The 21,784-nt window shown below is 40.0% G+C and overlaps 1 protein-coding gene across 2 annotated transcripts in view; it reads left to right on the top strand.

The window, feature by feature from the left end:
* The window catches only part of me1 (malic enzyme 1, NADP(+)-dependent, cytosolic), a 65,760-nt gene that overhangs the window by 15,254 nt on the left and 28,722 nt on the right, over positions 1 to 21,784 (top strand). Inside the window, exons 2-3 of one of the 2 annotated variants that reach the window (XM_067511089.1) lie at positions 7,764 to 7,897; positions 12,118 to 12,267. In XM_067511089.1, the coding sequence (XP_067367190.1) occupies positions 7,764 to 7,897; positions 12,118 to 12,267 (284 nt within the window). The remainder of the gene's footprint in view (positions 1 to 7,763; positions 7,898 to 12,117; positions 12,268 to 21,784) is intronic. The other variant, XM_067511090.1, reaches the window with a different exon arrangement.

A 21,784-nucleotide genomic window follows, 5' to 3' on the forward strand; every position in this document is an offset into this window, starting at 1 on the left:
TATGTCTGCATGCATAAGTATAGGTATGTGTCTGTTTTGAAAAACTTCATTGAAATCTTGTGTCTATACATGTGTGCATGCTTGGACGTGTGTGTGTGCATGCATGGACGTGTGTGTGTGTGTGTGTTTACAAACACCAGAGCGGGTAGGAGAAGGCTCATGACTCAGCCTTTCCTCCAGCTGTTGGCCAGAGTTTCCTCTGGTGCAGGTCACCGTCGACCAAACCAGTGAACTCATTAGGAATCTTCCTGTGATTCAGGTTTCTAAATCAGTTTCTGCTGACTCTCAACGTTTACCACTCTCCTGCTGGAGCTTTGGTTTCCAAATGGGCTTACTTTGCATGTCTGGGGCACATGTTGCATTCAGGGTTAAGAATTAAGCTGTTTATGTGGATATGTCTGAACTCTCAAGGCAAGAAACGTCTTTGCTTTCATGCCAAATATAAATCCCAATACAAATTGCTTTTATCTTTTCCTTGCATGAATCTCATTGTTTTTGTTGATTGCACTATTTAGGATGTTTAACTGAGATGCTATTCTATCCCGAACCTTATACTGCATCAAACAGTCTTTTGCTGACCTGGCACGCTGTGGGAGGACACGTGGCAGTAATAGTGGGGTAGAGTAGATGGTGCTGATGATGGTGTTTATGGGAATGAACTCACCACCACCGCTGCACTGCCTGTTTGGTCAGCTGCACAGAGGATGCAGGTCTGAGGAGCTGTGACATCACCAGGAGAAGTGAAGCCAGATACACTGGTACATGCTGTACAACAGTGTGGGTCAACTTAAGTTGCTGTAGCTGACTTTTTCATTGTACTTCGAAAACTTTAATTTCAGGCCAATAAATTTCAGCTTCTATATTGGCAACCATGGTTCTTCTTTGTGCTCCCAGCTTAACAATTGTCTGCCCCTTGCCAAAGTCATTAAATGTGTTTTTCACAATGATCTGATAGCAGCTTGTAATATCATTTACAGTTGGTGTGCAGAAGACTGATGGCATCATGAAAACCATGAAATAATTTGAAATAAAGCGGGATTAAATTTGATGAAAGGTTTATAACAAGGTCTTCATGGCTCACAAAGTTTGAGACTTGTACTTGACTAGTAACTTTAAAAAAATGAAATACCACGTAAAATTTCAGTTGAGCAAAATCAAAGCCCCTTTTTGAAAACATTAAAACCTGCATCAGCTCACCATACTGTACCTCTTTAGTCCTTCAGACTGACTGATGTGGTTTATCCGCTTTTACTGTGATTTACTAGCCTGTTTATTATTATTTTTATTTAACTATTTAACCTCATGAAATGCTCTGGAGCACTTTGTATTTAGTTCCCTTATAAATACTATTGACTTGACCCAAATCTTTTAGTTCAACATTGAGAAAAAACACATTAACAAGTTTCAGTGACACAAATTCAAGATGAATGCAGTACAGATGAATGAGGGAAAGCAGGGTTAAATGGCTATCACTATACATCACTTTCAGCGAGTGGTTTTACGGATAAACAAATCATACAAGAAGGCCGTCTCTTGTAGCGCCTCGGCTCTGAATCGTTTGAAAAGAGAGCACTCCCTCTCCCACACAGCGTTGAATAGAGAAGTGCTCTGTGGCCACACACATATCTGCCAGGCCCATTTCTCAGTGCCAAACATTTGAGCCCTCTCCCTGTTAAATCCTGTGAGCTTTTGTCTCCACGTCTGATCTGTGACTGTGGCTGGGAAGAGGCTCAATGGGGAAAAGTTTCACTATCGTGGTTTAGGCTCAGGTCTCTCTGAATAGAGATTGTGTCTCTTGGAACTGAAAACCTTTCTATTGATGCTGCAGCTCAGAGTACACACAGGGAAAAGAAGAAGAGAGACAACATCCAACTGTTTGATGCAATTTTATTTGAAAGTGGGATTTGTGCGTTGCTGGGTCCCCCTCTCCAAATCGTTTTATCTGGAAATCTAACAAGATGATTCGATCATAGTTTTGTGGGACATTACATCATGTTTTCCCAGAATGTTAAAAGGCTTGTGAGAGTTTTTGGTTCAAGCTTTTCTCTGTCAGCACGTTGACAAAAACTGTTAAAAAAAAAAAACAAAGCCAGTTATTCAGTCTTGAGGTGACTCACAAAACCATATTGTTACAAAAAGGAGAGAAAAGTAAATGTAAATGGTAAGAGACAAAGTTATGGGCTTTGTGCCATAAAATGTAATACAGCCTTGTCTCTTAATGCTCACAATTACACTGGAAATATAGGAAAATATCAACATATTGTACATTATACAACATACCACAACATGCTAGCAGCATCTCTAGTGGTGGAGATTTTGGCAGCTACTGCACTGCAGAAAAAACACAGAAAACACAAATTCACTGAATATGATATAGTGATAATAATAGTATAAACAATGATAAAGTGGCAGCTTTTTAGATAAGGGAAAGTAAGGCCTGAAAAGTAATTGCCACAAATCAAAAAACAAATGGAGGAGCATTTGACAGCTACTTAGGTTAACTGGCAACAGGTCAGCAACATGACTGGCTATAAAAGGAGCTTTTAACAGAGGCAGAGTCTCTTGAATGTAAAGATGGGTAGAGGGTCAGCAATCTGTGACAAAGGGTCCAAAATTGTGGAGCTAGTTCAGAAAAGGTTTCCTCGGTGTAAAATTGAGGGAAAAAAAGAGGACTTTGAAGATCCTACTTTTACATTATATAATATCATCAAAAGGTTCAGCGAATCAGGAGGAATCTCCTGAAAACTGGACTTTTTTTAAATTAGGGTTGTAAGAGATCCATTCCTGCAGTGGCATAAATGAATCTCTCATAAACATGAACTCTGTTGAAGGGAGTGTCTCTGTTGTCAGCCTCCATACAAGCACTGCTATTAGACAGAGCTCTGTGTACCTGGGGCTGATGGAAATTAGAAGTTTGAGGTAGCAGGGTGTTTAAGTTTCCAAACCTTTACGCTAAAAAGTTGCAACTAACCCAACCTTTGATCTCACTGGGAAGCACAGGAAAGCATTTTATCAGTTTCAGAAGAACTTGTACTTTCATCATTCTTGTTTGGCCTTCAGGGGAACTAATTAGCTGTTTCCTCTCCGCTCAGTGTTTTTGGGCTGGACGTGGCAGCAGTCCGAGGTTAAGGGGTGGCACTGCCCACTGGGTAGATTACAGGTTTGGGTTGTTACCACGGCTTCTGGAACATGGAGCTGTGGGCATCACATGTGTTGGCAAAGGGTGCGGGCACTTCAGATGTGGTCAGGGACATGTGGAAACTTTCTAGGGTTTATCCTGCCCAGCCCTGTTTAGGGCTTCCAGGGGGAGAAAGAGAGAACAGGCATTACAGCAGTTGAAAACATGCATTTAGACAAACAAACATAGGCTTGTGTGTATACATGACTGTGTGTGTGTGTGTGTTTGTGTGTGTGTGTGTGTGTATGTGTGAACTCTTGGCTTTTGCTCTTCAGACAAACATGTATGTTTGTCATTATATTTGACAAACATAAACTAAAAACACAGTGTTGACATTTATGATTTATAAAATATCCGAATCATCAGTTTGCCTTATGTGACTGACTATTCCAAATAAATGCAGCTCCTCATGAACAGGTTAAACAAGCAAATAATGACAAGTTTACGCAGTAGAACTCTTATACTGACAGAAATTTAGGACAGGAAAATGGGAAACTTCTTGTCTAGCCTGGCTCCTACAATGTCTTCCCTTCATGCCTAAGAATACTGACAGACAGACACGTTGACTGAAAGCATCCATCAGACTGGCAGGTCTCTTTACATGCTGAGGACCAGGGACTTTGCAAATCCAATAATCATGTCAAAAGTCAAAGAAATGTTAAGACCAGTGGCAACAGTTCCCATGCTCTCCCGCTCGAACTCAACCAACCGTGCACTGCTAATCTTGTTGCTATAAACCCACCCATCCTACCGCAGCCCTGACTTATCCAGCCATATCTTTACTCTACAGGCCAAGGTTGACCTCCTGTGGCCAAGTTCCCTGCTTGGAAGATAATTGTTTATTTTGGACCCAAGTGCATGATGGTATCTCTTTAACATGCTCTATGGCAAACAGTGTAGACTGTGAGGGCAACACAGGCATGTGTGGCTCCATTTTTTAACTCACATTGACTGGCTGCTGTATAGATTTCCATAAACGATATGTGTCAAATGAATTTAGCACAGTTCTTTACAGACAAATACAATACAAATACATCATAGCCTCAGTTCTCAAAGCAATCTGTAGATGGTGGGGAAACGTGCAGCTGCCTCAGCCATTCAGCCTTCTGAGGTTTAGATTCAGACAAAAAGAACTGATTTAACTAAACACAATTTGTAGAAAAGTTTTGTTTTGTTTTTTTCTAAAATGCAATAAAAACTAAAGTCTGTAATCTGACAGTTTGTTTTGAGCTTTATTTATCTGAGTACAACAAAAGGATTTTCATTGTTTAAACAGAGCGGCTTAATTTTATTTAAGATTTTCTGTGATCAGACGAGTCCACATTTTATCTTGTTTCTGGAAAAATGGATTTTGGGTTCTCAGTCTCAAAGACCATCCAGATTATCGTCAGCCAAAGTTGCAAAAGCCTGCATCTGTGAAAGTATGGAGGAGAGTCGAAAAATGTAAGTATGTGTTAGGGTACCATCAACACAGAGGCATATTTTACAGAAACATATACTGACATCAGAGCAACATTTAGTCCTATGAAGTCTGGATATTTTAGCAAGACAATACTGATTCTGCAAAAACACAGTGTGTGTGTGCTTGCCTGTCCTGCCTGTAGTCTAGATCAGTTTCTTAGTGAAAATACAGTATATGAAGAGGAGAATCAGTGGTAACCACAGAATGTTAGGCAGATGAAGGCTTTTATACAGCAAGAATGGGCAAATATTCCAATTGCACCAACTAGCATCCTCCATTTCCAAATGATAAAAACATGGAATTAAAATTAAAGGTGGTGTCACACCTTTTTTGGAATGTGTGTGGGCATTAAACTGGACATTTAAATTTGGTTATTTTTTCTGGAAAGGGGGTTTGCATATACAAAGTATATAAATAAATACAATATTTCTTTTAGAACCATCTGCAAAACAAAGCATCCTCAATAAATTAATATGACCACAGAAGTGGATGATAAATAGTTAAAGAATAGTGAAAGGGTGAAATTTACAGAGGTGCATGTGATAATGTTTGTTAGTAGTGAAAGCCGAGTGTGTTACAGGTACTTCAAGGCACATATGCATATGTGCATGCGATTCTATGTGTTCTCTTTTTTAAGCATTCCATTGTTCTTTTCTTCAAGTGTGAGCTGCTCTGGGAATCGCCATTCCTCTTAGAGAGATTACAAGAGAACGTGCAGGGGCACATCTTAAAATGTTTTATTGGGGTGCCCGATTAGATTATAGGGGTGGCCATTGCCTCCCCTGGCCACCTCTGACTGTATTTTGGCTAATGAAAGAGCATATATAACAAATGTTATATTATAGCCTCTATATAACTATAATAACTCATGTATTTTAAGACGTTTTACCCATATATCTCACATGGTCAGCTGTGGCAGATACTGTAGTAGAACAGTGGTGCAGCTGCCATACCAAACACACACAAAGTCTGAAATGAACAGCTGCTTCTCTGAAAAATAGAAAATCTTTTTTTGATAATTGGGGAAGGTTGTAATATAGAGCTGCTTGTGTCTGTTTGAGGTCTGTTAAGTACAGACTGCTTCATGCCTTGGCTAACGACAGATGGATCAGAGCTTCAGTGCCCAAAATAACCTATGCACTTTTCACAGTCGAGCAAAAATGATTTACTGCTGTCAGCTAAATAACATTCTTTCTAACGATTAATGTTTACATGTTGTTTTGTTACAGAAATCACATAAGGGAAACATAAATAACATAAATAAACATTTTTTTATTCAGAAAAAACCTAATAATATTCTGAAGTGTGCCTGTGGTTTTGCTAATGATGAGTCTTACATCAGGACCCTCAAATTTCAACCCTGTTGCCTTAATCTGTCCTGCATGCTTTTCTACTTCCTCTAACAGTGCTTCTCGTGTGATCCAGCACATATTTTGCAACCTCAGAAGCGTTTTAACACAGTCAGATACACAGAAAGTGCCGGTGGCTTGGAAAGGCTGTAAATTGTGGTGGCTGGGCCAAGCATCCATGGATATGATCCAGAGCTGAGACGTTTACAATGTAGCTTTCCTTCATTCTTAGCAGTCAGCAATAGTAGCTGGAAAGTTCAGACTCAAGTCTTTTATGGATGGGGAGAACATAAAAATGCCCACCATATAATGGCTCACTTGCAGAGAATAGTAGGAAATGCTGTTCTCATTTCGCTGTATGCATGTACCAGTGCTTTGGGGATTAATCTTCCCCTTTTAAAGCAGAGGAACTACAGCTGAATTGGTGTGATCACACTCTCACTGCTTTCTTTCTTTCTTTAACGTGCACCACCTCTTCTCAGTGAGATCTTTGTCTCCGCTGTGATGTAAAACCTCAGAGGTCAAAGGTCAGACTCTTCAGGGTTCCCTGACCTTGACACTAAAGGTTTTTCATTTTGAGGTCAGGGGTGAGCAAGATAAAAGGCAAAATAAAAGACAGAGTGAAGCAGGATATTAGTCTGGACCTTGCTGTGAGTGTTTTTGAGGATATGCAGCGGTGCAGTGGTGGAAGCCGACCTCACACTGGTGTGTGAGCTAACAGAACAGCGGACCAACAGAACAGAGGACACATAAGACCCACCACCATTAGAGCTGCTTTACTATCAGTCCATACTGTTGTTAAGACAATCTATTTCTTGTTGCAAAGTATGCAGATAATTATAATAATAACAATACAATACAAGTTTGTTTTTTGCACTGTCTAGATTTAAGATTTAATAAAATCTTTTAAGAAATAAGCTGCTTTGCTTTCTTTTGGATAGTTATATAAAAATATTCACATCTTTCTATTTGTAACAGAAGATTGTTGGCCTTAATTTACAGTTTACTGATATGGGAGGTCATGTAAAGGAACCGTGAGAGCTGCTATTCAGCTACTCTTCTTTATCTTTACACTTTCCGATAATAAATATTAGGAAACCATCCTTTGCCAGAACATCTCGAATGGCAAATAAAGTGCTTAAAGAAAGCGTTTGTAGAGAGCACATTTAATGTAGTTGCCTTTGAAGATGGTAAACTACCCATTATGAAATCAAGACCTGATGAGCATTTGAAAGTCTACACAGCCACAATCTGGTCACAGCCATTAGGCTGGGCAGGTTAAGTTACTTTTGAAAGAGCTGGCCATCATCACTGACTCATGTTGGTGGATTGTATCTTTACGTGAACAGTGAATGGTGAATGAGAGCTGTGGCTGTGTTGAAAGACTGCTCGCCATTTTTAACAAATGCGACACTGCAGGGGCAAACACCACTGCTGTGAGTTACAGAGAGCTGCACAGTGACATCAGGAAAAAAAAAACAAAAAAATGAGCATTCATCACTGTAGAGGTAGGTACAAAAAAACTTCTGTCATGGATCTTTTGTAAAATAGCATCTTTATCTTTCTCTGCTTCAAAGAAAATTCACAATTGCAGTGACTGATAGTATGTCACCACAACCTGCCAGTTAAATGCACCTAAGAATGTCTGACAGCTCTGTTCAAATAAGTCAGTCTAGAGATACGTGAATCAGGCCTGTGCCGGCCTGTACTGAAAGTCACTAAATCAGGCACAAAATCGGCTGGAAAGAGAGTTGATTTGTGTGTATGTTTGTAGGGCATGGCGTTCTCCCTGGAGGAGCGTCAGCAACTGGGGATCCACGGCCTGCTGCCTCCCTGCTTCATCAGCCAGGACGTCCAGCTGCTCCGAGTGCTCAGGAACTATGACAGGAAGAAGGATGACCTGGATAGGTGAGACACAAACACAGCTGGAAAACCTTATCTATGTACTATCAGCCTGAAATGAGCAGTTCCTGCTTTGGTGCAAACTGAGATGTAACATGTGGAAACAGAACATGAGAAGGGGATCAGCCCTGTGAGATCTGCATCTGCTTCCTAACTCAACATATTTTGCCCATTTCCATCTCTTCCCTGTGTTCTTATATCTGTGATGGAGTAATAGTAAGAACCATTTCAGTTCTACGATATTTAACAGGCTTCATCAAGATGTTTAGTGTTGTAGCTGTTAAGATTTTGCACTGCAATGTCACATGCTAAGGTTTTAGTCTTGGGCTCTTTGATGAACACAATGAGGCCTCAAACAGGAGTCACAGCCCAGTTTATGGTTTTTTAGTATTATTTGTTTTTAAAATTGCCTCTTCCTGCAGGCTCCATCTCACAGTCAACTGTTCTGATAGCTGTCAGCTTTTAATGTTAAGGATGAGTGAACTGCCTGTGAGACAGCATTTCCCACCATAGCAACATGGCAGCAACAACACCATAAAACAGTCATTATGAGCTCATCAGTCCTATTCCCATGCCCTAGCAATGTCACTGACACAATCTGTCTTCATGTGTTCCAGCTTTGGGCTTCAGTCCCACGGATTAGAGGCTGCCATTTGCCTGACACTGCTCAAACCTGCAGTGTTTATATACAGTCTGCTCCTTGACTCTCAGTGCTTGGTATTTAATAACAGCCCTTAATATTTCTTAAAAAAAAAAAAAACATTTCACTAATTCCTTATATAAACTTATATAATGTATACATTCATTCTACACAGATTGATATATTTGAGGTGTATTTTGATGATTATAACTGATTACTAATGAAAACCCCAAATTCAGTATCTCGGAAAATTTAAATATTACTTAAGACCAATACAAAGAAAGGATTTTTATAAATCTTGGCCAACTGAAAAGTATGAACATGAAAAGTATGAGCAAGTACAGCACTCAATACTTAGTTGGGCTCCTTTTGCCTGAATTACTGCAGAAATGCGGCGTGGAGTCGATCAGTCTGTGGCACTGCTCAGGTGTTATGAGAGCCCAGGTTGCTCTGATAGTGGCCTTCAGCTCTTCTGCCCTGTTGTGTCTGGCATATCACATCTTCCTCTTCACAATGCCCCATAGATTTTCTATGGGGTTAAGGTCAGGCGAGTTTGCTGACCAATCAAGAACAGGGATACCACGGCCCTTTAACCAGGCACTGGTAGATTTGGCACTGTGTGCAAGTGCCAAGTCCTGTTGGAAAATGAAATCTGCATCTCCATAAAATTGGTCAGCAGCAGGAAGCATGAACTGCTCTGAAACATCCTGGTATACAGCTGCGTTGACCTTGGACCTCAGAAAACACAGTGGAGCAACACCAGCAGATGACATGGTTCCCAAGCCTTCACTGACTGTGGAAACTTTACACTGGACCTCAAGCAACATGGATTCTGTGCATCTCCTCTCTTCCTCCAGACTCTGGGACCAATTTCCAAAGGAAATGCAAAGTTAACTTTCATCAGAGAACATAACTTTGGAGGACTCAGCAGCAGTCCAGTCCATTTTGTGTTTAGCCCAGGCGAGACGCTTTGGACAGTGTCTGTTGTTCAAGAGTGGCTTGACACAAGGAATGCGACAGCTGAAACCCATGTCTTGCATACGTCTGTGCGGAGTGGTTCTTGAATCACTGACTCCAGCTGCAGTCCACTCTTTGTGAATCTCCCCCACATTGTTGAATGGGTTTCGTTTCACAATTCTCTCCCGGGTGCGGTTATCACTATTGCTTGTACACTTTCTTCTACCACATCTTTTCCTTCCCTTCGCCTCTCTATTAATGTGCTTGGACACAGAGCTCTGTGAACAGCCAGCCTCTTTTGCAATGACCGTTTGTGTCCTGCCGTCACTGTGCAAGGTGTCAATGGTTGTCTTTTGGACAACTGTCAAATCAGCACTCTTCCCCATGATTGTGTAGCCTACAGAACTAGACCATTTAAAGACCTTTGCAGATGTTTTGAGTTAATTAGCTGATTAGAGTTTGGAAAAATCCTTTATTTGTATTGGTCTTAAGTAATATTCTAATTTTCTGAGATACTGCATTTGGGGTTTTCATTAGTTGTCAGTTATAATCATCACAATTAAAATAAATAACACTGGAAATATACCAGTCTGTGTGGAATGAATGTATACATTATACAAGTTTCACTTCTTGAATGGAATTAGTGAAATAAATCAACTTTGTGAAGATATTCTAATTATATGACCTGTGGAAGCACTGTGTTTATGATCTGAGATGATGGAGTGAGTAAAGCACCTATTGTGACTTTGTTGTCAACAGAGGAAATGGATGTTCAAGGGATTTACCAGCTTAAATACTGCATGGTATAAAATATGCCAGCTAAGAGGAAGCCAATGAGGTTGTTAGAGGTTGTTAGAAAGCAGTACCAAGCCTAAAATGAACCCAGCACAGCAGAGCTGGATGATTACTCATGCTACAGTAAATTGGGATCGGGATAGATTGTGTCGTGGCTGCGAAAGTAGGTAGACTTTAAAGGAAACACAGCACTCAGTAAGTCAGCGGGCTTTATAAAGCAGTGTGTACTGTAAATATTCCTGTTTCCTGGGTGTGGGGGAGGTTCACACCTTTTAAGGTAAAGAATGGAGAAAGACATCTTCCTTATAATGTGTGCCAGCATGAAACCAAACAATAGAGCACTTCATAAATTGTTTTTGGGGATTTGATGTGGGGACTTAATTATAGTTAGGTTTGAGTAGTAGTTTTAGTAGAGACAGAACAACTTAGTAACAGTGAGTAAGGTCATCAATATCTCATCAAAATATCTAATTTCTGTGCTCAGAATTCTTAAAAGGACATATTTTACACAAGATGATCAGTTGTCGTTTGCCTTTCACTCTGCCTGTGAAAGTAAATTTACTTAAGTACTTGACAGTCACAGTTTTCAGGTACTTCTCCTTGAGAATGTACTTTGACTTCAATACATTTCAAGAGCAAACTCCATTACCTGTATCTAAGAATGACAACTTCAATTCAACGTAAATAAAACAGAATGCATTGATTAGCAATAGAGCATAAAAACATATCAGATATTGAAATTTACCATTTCGTGGAAAATATTAGCATATCTTGAATTTGATGGCAGCAACACATCTTAAAAAAGTTGGAACATGGTGATGTTTTACCATTGTGTAGCATCCCCTGTCTGGATATGTCTGGGAATTGAGACCAGTTGCTGGAGTTTAGGAGAGGAATGTAGCTTTTTTGGAATTGGGGTTATATTTCAGCTATAATTTAGATTATTTTTAATTCCTCTTAGAGAGATCTAAAAGTTGCCTGGTTTACTCTTCAGTTTTTAACAGCATGGCAGGATGAAAATATGGCGAAACAAATTTCCTGATCTTTCAGCTTTTATTCCAACAACAATCATTGTTATGAATAACAATATTTTCATCATGAAAAAGCATATTCTATGTGAAAGTAAAGCAGCTGTATTGAGCTTTTCAAATCTTTCAATATAAAAAAAATGCTTTCTTATAAAAAGTTCTAATGAATCAATAGATACTATACTGTAGTACCATGCTATAGTGGAGTCTAAGCCAAAGTCTATGGCATTTTGCCATGACAGTCTATGGCAAAATTTATTTGAGCTCCGTACTATAGGGTGTAGAGAAACCCTTCATGTTATAAACTGCATGTGGCAGGAGCTAATTTGGTTCACCAATATGAAAACTCTTCTTTTCAAGAGCAGCTGTCACCACTGTGCATTGTGCAGCTGCTGTGGTCTAACCTATAGCAGAGAGGGGCGTGCATGCTCTTTATCCGCTCAACAAGAGACACCTTGTGCTTTTGGCTTTATGGAAACTTCTCTGATTAGGAGGAGAGCCCTTTCTGACGTACTCTGCTTAATTTAGGTCACATGCAAACCTTCCATTCCTGGTTTACATTTAGAACAAAGAGCTTGTGTAGGATACATTGGATTAGATTGTGCATTTTGTTCTGAACATTCGGCACAAAATGTTGGATATAAAAAAAACCTGCCCAAGATTGTCCCTGACATTTTTTACTTTTAAACAAACGTGATTTTACATTTGATAAACACTTACCTAATCTATCAGGTATGAGGGGTTATGGTGTTGAAGATTAACATGCAGTGTCTTTCTCGCTTGCTCCTCTCTGTCTTCTATCCCAGATATGTGTTCCTGATGGGGCTCCAGGATCGCAGCGAGAAGCTCTTTTACCGGGTGCTCTCGTCAGACATTGAACGATTTATGCCCATCATTTACACCCCGATTGTCGGCCTGGCCTGCCAGCAGTATGGCCTGATATTTAGAAGACCGAGGTGAGTCGCACTCACAGAATGTTTTGTTCCCTATTGGCCTATAAAATAATAGATTTCGAGGCAAATAAACCCAACATCCATTAAGACACTGTTTGGTTTAGCTTATTTCCCACTGACTGGAACAAGCAGTAGGCTAAAAGGCAGCCAAATAATAGAGATTTTTTTCTCTTCTCAGCCTGTCAGCCTTTCACCACTCAGTTATGAAGTGTTTTATAGTATTTGTTGTTTTATTGGTTTTGTTGTGCCACTTGGTATCTGCCAGTATTTTATATCGAGTGCTGGCTGGGTGACACCAATATTTCCACTGCTTTAGGGTGTCTCTCTTTCAAATTGCATACACTGGAAACAACTGTTCTCAGGGTTCTATCTATCACATAGAACCCACTGGTCACTTCATATAAATATTTGTCAGCTGAAATTCAGAATTGTGGGTGGAATTAAAGCAGCCACGTCAACAGGTCGTTGTTTGTCCATGCTTTTGTCTAAGTCTTTTCTGATCCAACCCCCCTACTGTGTTGGTAGGATGGAATCATTTGTTTGTAGTTTTAAACCTGTCAGAAGTCACTGTTGAAGTTGTACAAAACCTCAATGCTTTTTCACCCAGAGCTGTCTAAACGTCCATGATCGACCCGTCCCCAAATGTCTCTGTTTTACTGTCAGTGAATGTTGTCCAGTTTGTTCTGCCACCACAGTGATATTGGTGCTTTAAGAGAACACAACACATTCTGTAAGTGTTTTGATGCATTTGGTTTAAAAGAACAATATGCAAACCAAATAGCTTTTTTGTGATTTAATTACCTTTTTGGGACACTGTTTTCCATGAAGCTTTATTAAATGACCAAGCCCAAAAATATTTAGCTTATCAAATTATTTTATATATTACAGTCTGAAACTAAAGGACTGTATAAAGTGCGTGTATGGATGCCATGTTCGAGTGGGTCTTTGATACAATAAAATTGGATCCCAATTTGGAGGCTTTCAGCTGGAGTTTGGTTAGAGAGCTCAGCTTGAAGCAAATTGCTGTAAGTTGCTGAAATCGGCTCAGGGCTCACCTTGAGTGGATTGTGGCTCTGTTCTTAGCAGACAGACATTCATTGGTTTCCCCTTCTCTCCTACTATAAACACACTTCCAGTGTCCCACTCTTTCACACACACACATCCCTCGACTCGTATCTGTTTTCTCTCAAAAAGGTTCATTATGTCCAAGACTATTTGACAAGTACACACCCTAAGCTGTCACTAACAGGTTGTAAATGAGTTTTGTTCTCAGTGGTGCATTCGGGGTCACGTTCATTTTCACTTTACTGTCTTCCTGAATTTTACCTTACTCGGGCAGTTACAAGTAATGGTTTTGTTTTTACTCTAAAAGGTTAGAAAAAGACCACCCTGGACAAATTTCGTAAGCTCACTTACAGCTATTATTAATCATCACTAACTCCTGTAAGCAAGTAAAATGACACATATAACCCAGTAATCCACATGCCAAAACAAAGTTTTGAGCTGTTGTTGGTTGCCAGCAAACATTATTCCATTGTTGAGGACTGGACAGTCAGCAGCTTAGTAAACTAATGTAAAAATATCCATATCGAATGGAATTTCAGAGAGATGCTTTAACCCCAGTTTTATAATAATGCAGGGAGTAGTCTCAGAGGTTTGAGTATTTTCCCCTAATGTGGACGTACTGTCCAGCAGTGCCACATTTGTATTTATTTAGTGCTGGTTAAATTTATATTATCACCAAGGGTCTGTTTGATTAGCTGTGAAACCCCAGTTTTCTTACTTTTGTCCAAACAATTCTACCTCGGGTACTTTAAAACATTTAGATCCTCCACTTCTCCCATGCACATAACTGTGTTACCCAACAGCTTCTCTTCGTTATCCTTGAAGAACTATGTGGAAAATATTTCTAGCATGCTTCCCTCCTTCTCACAGTGAGCTGGTTGGCAGAGTCATATTTACACTCCCTCAGTCTCAGAGCACAGTGGGCCAAAACCTGTTGCCAGAGGCCCACAGGGTCGGGACTTGGAGATCTAGGAAATGTGCATTAAGGGTCAATTAGAAGAATACACACATCATACTTTAAAATATACACTAATTGTCTCTTAGGATTTCAGCGAGGACAGATCAGAAGTTAACCATCTGATTCTCTCGGCTCTTTGTGTACACTCTATTTGTAATGCACTGTAATGCATTTTAAAGCTAGAGTATGTTGTACGGTATGTATTCCCCAACCACTGGAATAAATACTAGGATACTAAAAGTTGGATACTATAAAAGATCCTATACAAGTTAAGAAAACACAAGGCAAGACACACAGAATATGTATACGGACAATGGCCAACATATACATTATATAGAGGTTTTAATGCAATGTGTAAGCAGCACAGCAAAAGTTTCATTAATGTGGCACAGTAGTTGTGGACTATGGGGCCAAAGGAAGTCAATGGGGGATCTGGGTCTGGAAGACCAAGTTGTTGTCAACAACAATTGGGTAGTGCATAGTGAATCCTGTAATGGAGTAGTTTTTTGTGTGTGTGTGTGCGTGAGCGTGTGCGTGTCAGACCACCATGGCAGCAGGTCTCTAATCACTAGCTCTCATGTATAAAGACTTTCTGTGTGAAATCAGCAGCCTCTGCTTGTCTTCTCTGACTTTACCAGCTAATCTGCCTCATGGAGACTAAACAAGCTGCCACTCGGCTCTGTACCAGAGGCTAAAGGCCAAGCACCATTAAGTGTCAAAACACGGCCGATTCACTGATCTTTACCTGGGCCAGAGGCAGGAAGGAAAGGAAGAGAAAGGGGCACATTCACATCGTTAGAAGATTAGTGGACATGCTTACTTTTATTGGTCTGTAAGCTCATGAGCAGACACAGTGTTTAGGCAGAGAAAATGAGTCTATCTTCATCACAGACAGTTTGTTTCTGTTTTCACCATAAATGTAGGTTGTGTGCTTTGTTTAACAGCTGAAAGTACTGTGCTGTGATGGATGCCAGTGTTTCGCAGAAAACGGTATTGCATGAAAATAGGTTCATGAAATAGGTCAGTCATTCCCAGTGTCACTGTGCCCCATGTGCTGTTACGTAGTAACTGTTACGGAGTGTCTAAATAAACTTGTAATAGCCCTCAGAGTAACAGTCTGCCAGTTCAAGGGCCTCTCTAGGTAAGTGACACAAAGTAATCCATCTTTCTGATGGACTTAAAGTAGGTAGTCCATTAGTAAATAGCAGGTTAAGGTTCAGGAACTCTGCACTACTACAACTGTCTGTCAAGAACTGGAAGGAAAAATATTATTAAACCCCCCCAGAGACAAGACACAGTACAGACAAGGTGCTGTCTTTTTCTCCCACAACCCAGTTCCCTAAGCAATTTGTTCTACAGAGCTAAACTGCAATCTAATAAACAATCAAAATACTTTTTTGTAGGGAAAAATTGGGAATAATTATGGTTTAATTGTAACTGGATTATGTTTTCTCTTAACATGAAGATATGTTTAAGTTACAGTGTGCTACAGTAATATAAGTCATTCTTCTCTGCTCTGCCAAGTCCTCCCCCTCCCTGCTCTAAAACACCTTTACTTCACTCTTTACACTAAAAAGTCAACGGGTTGTCCCTTCAGGGGTCACCACAGCGGAACGTGTAGATTTGGCACAGTTTTTACGCCGGATGCCCTTCCTGCCGCAACCCTCCCATTTTATCTGGGCTCTAGATCATTACCAAGGTGGCCCTTGGTGGCTGGGCAGGCCCACACCTGGTGGGCTGGGATTCAAACCCACGGGCTTCTGCCTCGCAACCCAATGCTCTACCATTGAGACACCAGGCCCCCACTTCACTCTTTACACCTCAATTTTAAAAGTGCTTGAAATGAAGGAGATATCACTGAACCGCTGTTCAGTGAGTCTGGCACCACACCTCTCGACACTAAGAGAAGTGTTGCACACTGTAATTCGTGTACACAGTAAGTTGCAGATATGTTGATACTAAATATATATCTAAAATGTACCAAAACAATGGAGTTGACCCAAATATCTGAGCTTACAGAACAATAACCACTGTTGGTCTATACTGTTACATTAGGTACTCTCAGGTGGGACATTGTGATATTGCTCTGGCTAAATACAGGACAAATGAGGAAGAATGAGCACCACAGTCCTTGGGCCACTTTAACTTTTTCTGCCATGTAACATGACCTCATCCAGCAACAGGGTGTGTTTGCCAAACACACACACATGCCAGTGTATTTTTTTTTTTGCTGATCTTAGCATTTACCACTAAATCCCATCTGCTGTCTGATAACTCTTAAATGTACTATTGCAGAATTGTACATTTTTCGTCTCTGACCATCCCATAACAAACAAATCCTCCAGGACGACTTTCTGAAGCACATTAAAATACTAACCATTAACTTATGCACCAGCACAGTCTTTTCTATGCAGCTTTAAGCCAGGGACATGCTTCTTTGGGCAAACTCTGCAAACACCCCCACACCCTGAACAGACCCCTCCAATTACATTATTGCAGTCAGTCCACAGGCCTTGGCCTTGCAAGCTGTGGCTGCACTGGCTCTGTATTTCTCATTGTTGCTGACTGGGTCATTGGTCTTGTATAACCTCAAACCAACCACTTCCATTCAGACCTCCTTCCAAAACACACCAATAATCAGATAATCAATGTATATATGAAGTCCTGACATAAAAGCAGATAAACCCAAAACACACACTGTATTTTACCAACCAACTCGTGGTGATAGTCTTTTTAGAGTGGTTGCCATGTCTTGTGTCAGGTTTAGGATGACTTGCTTAGCAACATCTTTACCTGCTTAAATGCAGGAATGATATGTTTGATATTTAGTGATGGTGAGCACCTACCAAATAATTATCTTCATGTATGATGCTCCCAACCCGTGGAAATGCTTACTTAGCCATTTTAAACCGCAAAGACTTTAGACGAGGATGTGGAGACGCAGTGGGAGGCGGATTTTTATTGATTCATAGTACAAAATTACAGTCTGTCAAAAATGAGCCGCATAGTGTAGACTGTAACACAATCTGCGTGAGATTGATTGGTATGAAACTGCAAAGGAATAACATGCTCATGTTTCAGTATCCCCTCAGTAAAGTTATCAGAATACAGCCAAATTTTAGTTTTGCAGTGCTGCTGTTTGCTTAGGTCAAAGGGCGATCTGCGGGAGCTTATGGAGTCCTGATGGAAGGCATCAGCTGAGGGTGTCTCAGCCACGTCTAAGGTGGAACCTGCTGGATGAACTGTTCCAAACTTGCAGATTTGGAGCTTTTGAGATGTGATCTCACACAATTTGGGCCCACACACAGTGTTACATTCCATTTGCATGAGATAAACTACTTCATTTGGATTGATGAGCATTCAGAAAATACCCTTGGCTTTTGGATCATTCATCCATACAATTATTGAACCTTGATGACCTGCTCAAAGCCATGAACAAGAAATATCTGCTTGTTTCACATACTGTAAATTAATTCCAGGGAGAATTTGTTCCCTATTTATGACTGACTACATGACTTTGTTTACCACAGTTTTTTCTTTTTTGGTAAACTGTCAAAAAAAGCTCAGAATATGTGTTGGTTCAATGCGAGAAGAATAAATGGCCACTTAGAAGAGAGAAGTAGAGCGGAGAGAAATGGTTTGAAACTATACTAATCCATGAAGAATGTGCACATTTGGGAATAATTCCGGTCTGAACTTTAGGGCTCAGAGGACTGTAACTCCAGTTTTCCTGCAGTATTCCAGTTATTACCCAACTTAAATCCACAGCAGTGTGACAGTGTACTGTGTAAACATGGAAAGTAATCAAAATAAATATGTGTTTTTAATAACTGTCTACTCAACTAAGACTACCTGGCTGAATTGTCAGTGACCTACAGGAATAGGGAGAATTGCTAATTCAAGCTGCCATAACTTTCCATCACTGAGAGGGGTGTACTGTAGCATGCCTGAAGAGCAAAGTTCTGTAGTTGGATTTGGCTCTTGAGGAGAAAATCCAAATTGTTCCATTGTGTCTCTAAGAAACAACAATGAAATCATTATAAACATATTAATTTAGGTTTTGGTGGTCAACCTTAAACCCTACCTCTGTCACCATTTCACCTCCCCCCAGAGCTTTCAGTGTTTCAGTTGACTTAATAGTGGTCTGATTCCAACCAGGGTCAATGAAAGCATCAGTTGCCAGGTCAAGGCATTGTCATCTGAAACTTGGATAAGTTATACAACAAGACTTAAATAAAAACTAAAAGTACAAGGTGAAGAACAGACAGGTATTGTAGCTGCATGGTGTTGCAGGCAATTGAGCGCATAAGGTTATTTAGGTTAATCATTATTTTGATGTATTTGTTGGTGCTTCTTAGTATATGGCTGTTCAACTGTACATCTGCTGCTACAGCAATAAAATATTTGTGCTCTCCTCCAAGAACAAAACCTGATACTGCATCTTTGCATTGACTGCTTGGAAATGACATTAGTTCTCCATCAAAAGTCTACCGCTAACATCTGGTTGCAGACTAAATAACTATAATGCATTGCAAAAAGTTGTACACTAATATGTCATTGGGCTGCCTTTAGCTTTGATTCTGGCAGGCGCTGGCACGGCGTTGTTTTGATGAATTTATGCAGTGATACAATATTTATTTTGGTGATGCATGCAGAGATGCATGAATTGTCTTGGATTAATGGGAGAGTCGGTCCAATGTGTAAAATCTTCTCCAGCACATCACAAAGATTCTCAGTGGGGTTCAGGTGGCTAATCCATGTCTGAAAACAATGCCTCATGCTCACTGAACCACTCTTTCACAATTTAATCCTGTCATTGTCATCTTGAAATATGCCAGTGCCATAAGGGAGAAAAATATGCATTGGTCATTCATTATATTCTAGTAGTCAGCTTTTCATTGCTGCGGTCAATGCACTAATTATCTAATGAAAGTCTTTACTTATTACCTACCTATATGTCTAGGTGGTGACTTTTTTCAGCCAGGCAGTGTTGTTAGCTACAGAATTTTAAACAATGTCCTTCTGAAAATATGACTCGTTTGTACCACGTACCTACTGTATTTTATAAGAAGACAGTCTCTTTCTTATATTTCCCAAATGCTGTTTTTTTACTTCTAATGATATGATTTCAGTTTAGCTTTTTTGGACCTGAATGGTGCATTAATACAAATTCCCATCAAAAGCAGGAACTAAATTACAGAGCAAGGCTCTGTTTTGCTGCTCATACTGTCTCCACTGGTCAAATACACAGTGGTAATATTTCACCAGCCCACACTGGAAAATACGACTTGCTGATCATCGTGTGAAGCTTATTTGTTACACTGAGTGAGTCACTGTCAGCCTGGTTTGTAGTTTTAAAGGAAATGCTGAGCCGTCTTTTTAGCATGGACGAGAATCCATTCAACATATGTCACAAAAGTTGGCAACAAGGTCAGATGCTTTCTAATGGCTTTATTGTTAATTTAAGAAGAAGTAGAGGAAAAAATTGAATATGATGATTTAAAAGCACATGCAGATGAGGATATTCAGAATTACATCATAGAACTCAGAGATAATGAAGGTTAATGAGCTCAATACAATTCCTTACCGCTCTGTTACTGCAAGTTACTGCAAATTGAAAGAAAACTATATCTTTTTTATTAGACCTGTCAGAATGTAAATGTGTATGTATAGCTCACTTGCCAAAGCAGATGCAGATGGACACTTAACAGAGTTAGTGTAGGATGGTTGCCAGTCCCTGAGCAGAGTGGTTTCTCACCACCAGTAATCACTGGCCTCGTTACTGTGGGACATGGGCACCAGAGGGATGCATGTGATGTAATACAGTGTATGTATGTAATGCATATGTATGTAAGCAGGGTAATAGGACAGTCGCACATAGTTTAAGATCCTGGATCCTGGATGTGGTGGCCACAAACTGCATGTTTAAAACAATGTTATCATCACTTTACTCACTGGTGTGCTTCTCACTAGCCCCAGCCACACACCGGTACACAGAGAGAGAAATCTGGAAAGTCATGGTGTAGTGGTCACTAAAATCACAAGTGCATGTAAAAAAACAGAAATTCCCTCTCAGGATTTAAAGAATACTGCGTAGAAAAGATGAAACGAAGATGGACTGATGAGTGGTATAGCTCACTTGTTATGAAATGTAGACATACACACCACAACCATAATTCATGGAATCCAGCTTTGCGTCCCCATGGATGGAATGGAAACTGAAAACCAAAATGTCGATTTATCACAGCCCATGCTTATTGGCAAGTTGTCATTTTAGTCTTAACTGAATGATGCAAATACTGCCAAAGAGTGTAACACCAGTCCACTCATCTGCAAAATACTGAACGAACCATGTAACCTCAATAATGGTCTGTTTAAAAATGTGCACTATGTGGGTTGTGTGTGCCTGTGAGGACGATGGAGCTTGAAGGTTTGTTGTCACGGATCCCAGTTGCCTACCTTATTCACTGTGGTGCCTGATTTTCCAGGTGGGGTACTCTGCAAATTAGTATTTTTTTCTGTATTACCAAGAATTAACATGGGAGCCAAAGTGCTATTAGCATTAAGCTAATTACCTATTATAATCCTTTCAATGGTAACAATAGGAACTACTTGTAGGCATATTGGCTTGGCCCCCTTATCAGACAAAATAGGTTTTATCCTGAATACAGCTATTATGACATCTTAGCTGGAGACAGAGGGTGTTTAGCTTAGCTTTGCATAAAGACTGGAAGCATCATCATCATTCCATGCCTCAGAGCTCCCAGACACAAAAGTTTTTTCTGGTTTCTTTTTCGCAAATATAGGAAGTTTCAAAAAGGAAAAAGTAACTTATGGAACTGACAAACTTTATTTACAGTTGTAAAGCCTGTAAAACTCTGAACTGAAGTTCATATCATAATCATCACCGTTTATGGCAGGAATCGTACCTTCATTTAATTTACACAAGACAATGCATCTGTAAATGAATGATACCCACAGTAAATATCTGTTAGTGCTCTAGTTAATGAATGTTGTGACATTATAATGCTCCTAGTTTTGACAGCTCCATTAGCGCTCAGCTCAGCTTTGGCTGTGAACACTTCTAATGTTGTCATGTATTTGGCTCAAGGTCAAAAACCGACAACTTGAAGCTTTCCGTCTGCACTCACGGGGCATGTAAGACTTCCAGACTGTAATCAACTTCCACCTATATAACAAACAGTAATTTAGATGGGATTTTAGAGCAGTAAGAGATGTAGGCATTTTACTTGAGTGTACTGTTTATTAGAACTGTTTATTAGCTCGATTCACGGTTGTACTGTAAAGTGCTTCCGCCTGTCCGAGCTTTGTTATTGTGTTATGTTTCTCAATGGGAAAAGTTACTGTGAGAATGCACGCACATTAGCCGCACTCCGTGACCCATGCTCATTCCTCTGGTGCTTATGTTAGAGAGCTCTGTATATTCTTAATGTCAACACAGCATTAAATGTAACTGAGAAAACAAGTCAACTACTT

The sequence above is a fragment of the Channa argus genome, chromosome 7, assembly GCF_033026475.1.
Source record: "Channa argus isolate prfri chromosome 7, Channa argus male v1.0, whole genome shotgun sequence".
NCBI lineage: Eukaryota > Metazoa > Chordata > Actinopteri > Anabantiformes > Channidae > Channa > Channa argus.